The sequence below is a fragment of the Cupressus sempervirens genome, chromosome 6, assembly GCF_028749045.1.
Source record: "Cupressus sempervirens isolate cs-2001-9-10 chromosome 6, ASM2874904v1, whole genome shotgun sequence".
NCBI lineage: Eukaryota > Viridiplantae > Streptophyta > Pinopsida > Cupressales > Cupressaceae > Cupressus > Cupressus sempervirens.
The window spans coordinates 26,074,707-26,084,917 of NC_143123.1; the positions used below are offsets into that span (position 1 = coordinate 26,074,707).

The following is a 10,211-nucleotide window of genomic DNA, read 5'->3' on the forward strand; positions in this document are numbered from 1 at the left end:
TGGCATAACAATGATGTCTCTAACACACATAATCCAACCACCATTAACTCATTATTTATTAGTAATATGCCTGGAAAAAATCCAACTAGTCCTTTTCAACGTTCCTAATGTCTTTCATCCTAATCTCATTAACATCTTCAAATCTCATTGCCCAATTACATTAGTATCAACATTTCCACATTTTGTGATATTACTAACCTTAAAATCTCTAAAGGCAAAAATAATATATCTAGTTTCAAAAATCAATTTTTTCATATGCCACAAGTGTAATTCCCCCACTTAAAAAATATTCATAGTTGTTTGAGAGTCACCCTCTAAATGAATACACTTATCTTATAAAAGCTTTCCAACTTGCATAATCAAAAGACATGCCTTTACTTCAACTTCATTATTTATCTCATCCATCACTCATTTGGCTTTCAGAGCCAAATTGACCCCATTCTAGTCACATCCCAAGGTCCTAGATCACCTTTAGATGCCCCATCAAAATTGATTTTAATCCATCCCAATTCAAGACAATCCTAAATTGTGGTCCACTTTCCACTTTGGAGCCTTCTTGTGCAGTCCTAGCCATTGAATATTTTCAATCTTATCTGTCATTTTTTTAGTTCCAAAAATAAATAAATTGAGATCACTTTCTCTAAAAATATTAACCATAGTTTATAGTATTCTTTCCCTTATTTTGTCAAATTATCAAATTTTCTTTCATCATTTTGTGCCTTCATCAACTCGAGAGAATTATTAAAATAAAGAAAAAAGATATAACACCAAGGCTTCATCAAAGGAATGGTTTTCTTGATTTTAGCTTATATTTTATGCACCTCATTTTGATGGTCTTGTTGATGTGATTAGGAATAGATTTACATGATTTCATTTATTTTGGTTAAATTTGTCGTGTATGTTTCTCACTTCCCAATTTCCTATATTTTAGTATTATAAAAAAATAGAAATAATACAATTACATTAAAAAATCAATTGAAACATATTGATATCAATCAAATGTGCCACCACTATTTGTTCCCATGATAAAATCATATGCACATGTACTTGGTCTTAAGGTTGAATACAAACCATCAATTTAAAATGCATGAATGAGATAAACAATAATCAAGTTTGTGACCAAGTTTGAAAAATCTTCCATGGTGCTTTGAAAATTCTCATCCGTTGAACATTAACTATACAAGAGTAAAAATTATATGTTACAGTCATGGGCCCACGCAACAATTGACCTCTCCCTTTGAGTTGGAGGGATGCATAGGCCACCATAAAACTGACATAGACACAAAAAATATCATATTGGGCTATTGCAATATGCATTGGGCACCTCTTTTCTCTTCTCATCACTAAATGATAAAATCTCACCTTAAACTCATTATCTAAAGGGTATCTTTAACTATGTTAGGTTAGGTTCCCTTCTCTTAAAGGAAGGATATATAGAGTGTCTATTCCATATAAATAGATTGAGGGTGGCTATCATATCTATATGGGAACATAACACATAGACTTCCATCCTATACACTTTTGATGATTGAGAAGATCTCTATGTGCATGCACACATACACATCTATATGGAGGTAATAGATAGAACTAAAGAGCGATGAGATAATCTTAGTTCTCTCTTTGAATGCACCTCCAAAGGCAATCCCATCTTCCCCTATCTATCATTCAATGGATAATAGATTCATAACCATTCTAAGTCTATACCTTAAGTATCTAGTTGGTCTATCAATGATCAAGATAATTATAATTTCTCCTTTTATTTTACTCTATTCAAGGGTTTGACTAGATTTAGATGAGCACCACACCATATCATTTATCTATTTGTTTTATATATATGATATGACTAATGGATATTAATAGGGCTTGACTAATTATTCACAATATGGTTCATTGTCTTCCTCATCCTCTTCTAGCCATTAATATGTAAGTATTTAACCCCTTTTGAAAATCCAAAATTCTTACCACAATAGAAATACATCTTTATCCATTCTTGGGCAATAGTATAGCTTCTTAAGATTATAGTGCATATTATTTACTCCATGATGCTAGGGAAAGATGAAGAATTGCCAACTTAAGCCATAATTAATGTTAGTTCTATAGTATAGGAACATATATTTTATTATAGAATACTAAGAAACTCATATCTATTGAATTCATAGCCTACAATCTTTGGAATGGTTGAGGTAACCTATAAAAGTTCTTCAACTTAATTATACCATAGATTGAGTTGCTATTCCACCTTACTTCTTTAGAGGTGGTTTTAAAGTTTTCTATTGCTATAAAGCATCTCCTCCCACCTTTTATATTTTCTTTACCCATAATATATTTAATTTGAAATTTATATTCACTCAAAAAACCTATTCATTTTCACTCTCTTGTATTCAAAAGTGGTTTCAAGTGAAAATATATGTTAACACTTATACTAAATTTTTGACTCAAAATTATATTTCCAATATAAGAAGTACCTCCATTTTATAGAGCATGAATATATCTACCAATTCTATATTATAAAGCTACATAATTTGTTTTATGAGTCTTTATTTTATTTAGATGTATAACTTATCACTACTCCATCTTGGATAAGTACTCCCCATATGCCTTACACAAATTTATCAATGAAACCAACAAAATTATCATTGAGATTGAGAAATCTAAAGACATGATTCATAGTCAATTTTTATTTTAAGATTTGAAATGCCTTTTCACAATATTTTGTTTATAAGAATCTTTGATTCGTCTTTTGTAAAGAAATAATATATGAATTTAGAATTTAACAAAATCCTTGTATGAATCTCTATAATACCTTTCTAAACCAATACAACTCCTCTTTTTTTTTCTGAGGAATTGGTCTCTCCATTATGACCTTGATCTATTTGTACTCTATTAGTATTCGTTGTCTAGATAATATTATATCTAGTAGTTCCTAGTCCAATTTAGTGAAGATTCATAGGACATACAATTTTAAAATGTGTACGGTCTATGTCCTAACATTCTAATCTATCATCAACCAATTCAACCCATTGAACAAGATAAAGTCATGACATTATATATGGGGTCATGTTTCTTCATTGATCCCTCTATCCTAGCATACAATTAAGTCAGCCATTAATTTTACATCCTTTCTATGCACCTAAGTATTCTTTGTTCGTATTAAATTATATTTAACTTTTCCTTTGATAAGGATAAATATTTCTAAATAGCATTTCATCATTAACATAAAGACTCATCATTAACATCTTAATAGAATTTGAACTTTAATGACAAAATCAATACTATCACATTTAAACCAAACACACACATATAAAACTCTTTGATACGCCATAGGTGACAAAGAACCAAACTCCACGTCAAAATCTCTCTTCATTGAAAATCGATTTCTTTACAGTCACAGAATACTTTGCCCAAAAATTGTCTCATTTTTTTAATCCACTTTTATATTCCTCTTCCTACTCTTTATTAACGGATTAATTCCTTTCTTTGCTTAGTTCCTCTGCTTTCCTCAATTGTTCTGCGTACATGGCAAGGAAAGGAAAATAATTATAAGAGAAAGAACAAAGGAAATGCATTCTCAAACAAAGATCATCTTTCAAAGCCCAATTAGCATTTTCTCTTACTCCAGCACAGATGGGAATTTTGCAGAGCGCATTTGAATGTAATCCAAAGGAAATTTTTTATCATTTTATTACATATTCTTGATTACCCAATAATTATTTTCTTTTGCTTTTGATTATTGCAGCAAAGTTACCAGAAGAGAAAGTTAGAGCTATAACAGACCATGTATTTGATCATGCAATTGATGATGCAAAGAAAAAAGCAAAGGCAGAAAAATCCTGTCTTTCCTTTGATGAAATACATCCTGCAATAGTTCACGTCTTCCAGTAAGAATAACATGACTAATTTTATTTCCTTTGATAAAGCTCAAATATTTGAAATTATGATTTTTATATCTACGGATTTGATGGATGGATGAACAGGGAACTAAACAAGAACGTTCCTGGTGCCAATTATAATCCTCCCACAAAGGAAAAGGTCGAAGAAATGCTCAAGGTTTGTTCTTTTTAACTGAAATTAACATATTAAAACTATTGAAACTTAATATATCTGAGATTGTCAGCAGAAACAAGTGTTTTTTTTGTTTTTTTTTTGGAACTGTATCGTTTTTGTTTGATCATGTAGAAGAGGTCATCCACAAACAAGTTTTATGTTGTTTTCGAGCCTTGCACTCAACAAGACTTGATTTCTGGTGGGCTCTTTGTGAGCCATTCTACTTCATGCGTAGACAAAGACCCATTGACAATAGATTTAATTTTGAAGAAAATTATATAGTTAATATAATACATTAATTATTATTATATTTAATATAATAATAATAATATTAGTTATAATATTTAATATAATAATAACATATAAAATAAACATAATTATTTACTATAAACTTATGTATAAATAATAAAGTAAAAAATTATAATTAACTTTTATTGATATTATAAAATTTTATAAGTTTTAAAATTATTTATTGTAAATTGTAATAATGATATGTAGAAAGTCACATAAATGAGTGCGATTCATTCATGTCAAATAATTTACTTCAATTTTTATTTTAGCTTTATAAAAATGAAAGTAAATTATAACAAGTGCCCACGTAGTGCTAAGTAGTATTTATGTGACCTTTTAAACAATAAATATAATTTTTATTGTATTATTTAATAATCTTAATTGTAGTTTAGTGTTGTATTATTTTAATTATATATCATCATTAATACTTTATACAATCATATTATATTATTGTATCATATTTCATATAGTAGTAGTAATATAAGAGGCCAAATGCTTTTAGCTACAAATTAGTTTTGTTCATTTCTAAACATAAATTTTTTTTCAAAGTTTTCATCAAATAGAGAACTAAAAAGTGATACAAAGCCTCTGACAAGTATTGTGTGACTATTTCTTAAAAAAATCCAATTTGACTTAAGAACTATATAATTAAATCTTGAGAACAATATCTTAAAAATATTATCTATATGTTTTTATTATAAAATACCATTAAATTATTAACACAATTATATCACTTACACAAAATTAAATAATTGGATAGACAACTTGCTTGCAAATGAAGTGTAATATAAATTTGTTTGATTGATATATTATTTTAATTATAATTATCTAGATAGTAAAAATAAATATTAGAAAACTTTTCATAATTAAAATTAATAATATGTATTAATAATTGTATATTTATAATAATTAAATTATATACAATTTTCAAACATTAATATTGATTTTTAAATTGATATAATAGTTTATAAAAATAATTCAAAATTCAAATATAATATAGACAATTAGATATTATTATCTCTCTTTAAATTAAAATTAGTTTTATTTTTTATATTATCATTTTTCTCTACATTCACAAATTTTTTATAATTTTAAAAAACAATTAAAAAAATTATTTTTTTCTATTATTGAAATATTTTATAAATTGAGTTTCCTAAATTATAAAATTAATTTCAATTCATTCATTAGATCTAGTCTTGATTATTCTATATAATTTTTTTTCAAAAACTATTTTATATAATTATAATTTTAAAAATATTCCACTTTCTAATCCAACATCCAACATCCAACAATCATAAATACTTGTACAAACAAAAATAATAATTAAGAAAAAAAAAATACACATATAAATTGTAATATTGCAATTTAACTTGGTGCAGAAAATATTTTCTATTTATCCCATAAATTGTAATTATAGTTAAATTTTAATTGTAATTATAGTTAAATTTTAAATGAATAATTAAAAAGAGAAGGCAGGCAAAATTGTACTGAATGACTCTTTTTAATATTAAAATTGTTAACTTCAATGGATGCTGGTTTTTCTTTTGAATTTACTTATGTAACAAAGTGGAAAATATTGGATGCTCTCTTATAAATAAATAATTTCCAAATGCAGAGTTTTGATATAAGCGAGCATAGCGAGATTAATAGGGAGGAGTTTTCAAAGTTTGTGAAAAAGTATACTGCAGAGCTGGTGCACATAGATGTGAGTGAAGTGCTGATAATGAGTGTAACAGTGCCTGTAGCAGCTATAATGATCAAATGGGCCAGCATTCTCATTGCCAAAGTGCCCACAACTATTTTTGTCACTGCTATCACATTCGCTCTTGTGCTATTCTACTCCATTTTGAAAGAATGATATTAATTAGCATTCTATAAATCTTTTAACTGCCCAAATAGATTTGGGAAAGCTAGTATGTTTTATATGCTGTAATTATTAAAAAGTGTTACTGGTAAGAGTAAGAAATGGCTCTGATGATGCTTTGATCAAGCCAATGCTTTCTTTATTGTATATAGTTTTTAATTGATTCCTCATATTTTATATATGAGATTGTTGAAATTTGACACATTTGGAATCTTTCTTGGGCAATAACTCTTATTTTACAAGTACCTCTGTTGGGCAATCTAAATGTCCATTTTTAGGTTTCTTAGAATTTTAGTATGGTTTAAAACATATATTTGATTATAATATTTTATAATAATCAATTACTAATTTATTTATTTATTTTTATTGTTGTTGGAATGTTTTATATTAAATTTATATAATTCTTTTAGTTTTTGAAATTAAAAGCAACCAAAACAAGGGGGTCGGCCCATAGAATCAAAAAGTTGGTAACCAACACATTACCAGCAGAAACCATCAGCAGACAAAAGACTAACTAAACATCAACATAGTTCCAAATGTGTGCAAAAACTAGTAGAGTTCAAGAGCAACTAAGCTAAAACCAAATAGAGATAACTAGCAAACTACGAAAGTTCAACATAACCAAAATTGGCATAACAGGCCAACCTAAGTCTTAATAACAGCTGTATACTAGCAAAACCTTAACCAATAGTAAAACATAAAAAGTCTTGGATCCAAGGATCCTAGTAAACTAAAAAACTTAATTTTCTTTTTTCCCCTTCCCCTTCACGTCCAACAGGATTCGGGCCCAGTCATCAACAAGGAACTTGAAGAGTAACTTGTGGTCCTCCATATCCATACCCATGTCCTCCTTTTCTTGTGCCAGCAACTGAAGGGTGGCGGCCACAACATGTGTGACTTTGAGGCCAAATTTGGAGAAGGTAAAAAACCATTCCTCCAAAGTTTTAACCATCCTTTCCAATTCAGCATACTGTTCCTCCAACACCTCAGTCCCTTCCTTAGTCTCCGCTTCCACCTTTAATGCTTCCTCCTTAGCTTTCTGCACCTGGATATCATCCTGGAAAACCCTTGGGTTAGAGGAAACCTTAGAATTATTCTTAACCAGGGATGAAATAGTTATGGAGGAAGTGTCCATCTTGCTGCTCTTTTCACAAAAGGTAATGGGTTTGAGGGAAAAGCTGACAGACACATGGGTGATCTTTGTATTCACAACATTACTAGTAGATGCTTAGGTCTAAGCATTATCCACCGAGTTAAAACTTTTCTCCCCCTCCTCCTTTCCATCATCCTTCTTGGAGTTGGAATTATCTTCCTTCTCCCTTCCTTCATTATTGTTTTCTGAACTATCTTCCTCAACCTCCTCAACCAGATCTCTGATGGTTTTCTAAACTATCTTCCTCAACCTCCTCAACCGGATCTCTGATGTATATAATTATTTTAGTTATTTAATAAATGATCATGAGTTTTAGGTTGAAATTCTTTTTTTGAGAGTCAAAGATTAAAAAGTATCTATTTGCCAAAAATCTTAAGAGCATAATTTCTCATCTCTTATGATATTGAGGTCCAGGGCTTGAAACAAAACTTAAGTCTAGTAGAATTGTTCAAAAACATTCAACTATATTAGTAGAGCACTCATCTATTGACATGAGATACAATTTGAATAATACAATTGATTCAAGATATTTTGTACTTCACATGAGACACAATAATTTGTCAAACATCAATTCAACAAGAAATTCCTTTCCAAGATATTTATATTGACTAATAGATACCAACATCCTTTTCTTTCTTGAAATAATGTAAAATCAAATAAGATTCCAATTGCACTAATGTATAGATAAAAACCCACATCTTTTAAATTCATTTAAGATGCAATCAAATGACAAATAGTGAACTAATGTTGATATTTTCTAAGATTAATAAAAAGTTAGGAAAAACTGAAATTTCTTTTTATATGTCTTGAAATGGTAATATTAGTAATTTGATACATGCAATATAATTCATAATTAGATCTACAAATTTAAAATTAAATCGTTGTTAGATTTTGATGGAAAACTTATTTTTTAATGCTTCCAACTTCATATTGATTTGAGGTAAAGTTTTTTCTATTTTCCCTACTATATTGTTATTAAATTCAAGACATATGCATCCATGACTAATACATATCTCAAGACCTAATGATGCTTGAGAGCCACCTTAGGGAGTCTACTACATAGAGGAATGAAGTTTGAATTAGGTTTATGAAGCTCCTTTACTAGTTTTAAATGCAATACAAAAATATAAAAAGGCAAATAGATGTAAAGTGTAAAAGTGAAGTATTTGACAATATATAGGTAACTCCTAAATATTGCACTACCATATTGATCCTTAGATACATGAGATGCTTAAGGGTGTGTCTAATAATGATACCCTATTGTCATAAGAATTATATTAAACATGCATTCCAACATTGATTTGGATATTATGAAATAAAGTTGATATAATTGATATAATTACTGTAAAGGTTAGTTTAAATTTTTGGATTAAGGTAAAATTAGTTTTTACAAGGACCTAAAACCTAATAGTTTTAAAGTTCAATGATAACAGTGATGGAGTCTAAAATTACAACAATGTTTGCAAAAAATAGAAATTTTTAATTTTTAGCATCCAAAAAACCCAAAGACCATCAAAAAACCAAAAACCTAGCACACAGACAAAATCAACAAAAGAAAAAAAACCAAAAAAGCACACGGAGAACCTGGACTAACCCAACTCCTTTAGGAGCTTGGCCCCCTTGGATCTTGGCAATCTCTAGATCCTCCTCCGTATTCTTTGCCGCTACCGTCGCTACCCATATTAGCTTTCCCCTAGTTCTTTTACTGGACCCATCCACTGCTTCAAAATAATAATCTTTCTCCTCTCTAGTCAAATCCACCCTGAGCTCAATGTACTCAACATCTTCTTTTCCTAAATACTAGTGACAAGTTTTAGAACTAGCCCTTGATTTTTGGAGTCGTTGTTGCAATTTAACTTTCTTTAGTTCTTGAATTTTCCCTAAGATAACTTCTTCCAACTTTCTCCTGGCCTCGACCCCTTGTTGTAATTATTTATCCATTTTACCCACCACCTCTTTAATGGCTTTAATTTTGTTTATAACCCGACCATTAAAAGAAATGGATACCTCCTCTTTATCCTTAACCCTACCAATGTTGTTAGGATTGTCCTTGTTAGGGATGAAAGTAATGTCTTCCTCTTCCTTCAGATTGTCGTCAACAAGATCATCTTTAAAAGATGACATCGAGTACCCAACAATGTTTTGGATAGGAGATTCTTCCCTCTCCATATTTTTATCGTTTCCAATATCCCCAACCTTCTTTTCCTTGTTCTCCTTTTTAGAGTTCTTCCTATTAGTGGGAGAAATAGAGAGGTTTTTAATTCTCTTGGCAAGAGGAGAATCATCACTTTCTTCCCCTGTTTCCATTCCTTCACCTTCTTCAACCCACAAATCTTCAGAGAGCCAATCTGAGCCTGAGTGTCCACAAACTCTTCCTCATCACCTGTTTCCGTCCTTGAATCATCACTCTTACCATATTATTTCTTCTTGCTAGCAAAGGATTTTCTTTTATTCCCCGAACCACTTTCAAATTTCACAGTAGAACTTGTGGTAGGGGCTTTGGCTTTGTAATAATCAACAATAAGAAGAGTGACTCCATCATGAAGGATAGGTTAAGAAGATTTCTTCTTGTGACTGGCATACTCCTATTTAGGGAATTCATAATGTAATAGGGAAACAAAATTCTATCCCCATACTAGAAATGATTAAAAACACAAAATTAAAACAATGCACCCACTCTTTCCTACCATATAGGGTGAAGTAAGCCCTCACACAAATGAACACACAATGCCAAAAGGGTTTGATTTTTCTATTAGAAAAATAACTACACACCTTAACTAGAGCCTTTATCTCCATTTTATCCTTTGGGAATTTCCTCAATGCTTCATCCATAGTTTTCCTTTCCTTAAATTTTTTTTT

General features: G+C 29.7%; 1 protein-coding gene across 1 annotated transcript; it reads left to right on the forward strand.

Moving 5' to 3' along the window:
- Positions 1–3,503: 3,503 nt before the first annotated feature.
- On the forward strand, positions 3,504–6,378 carry LOC149550902 (uncharacterized). Its single transcript, XM_089789593.1, has 4 exons — positions 3,504–3,652; positions 3,737–3,878; positions 3,975–4,047; positions 5,951–6,378. The coding sequence occupies exons 1-4, from the start codon at positions 3,625–3,627 to the stop codon at positions 6,191–6,193; spliced, it is 486 nt and encodes a 161-aa protein (XP_089645719.1). The 5' UTR covers positions 3,504–3,624; the 3' UTR covers positions 6,194–6,378.
- Positions 6,379–10,211: the final 3,833 nt, after the last annotated feature.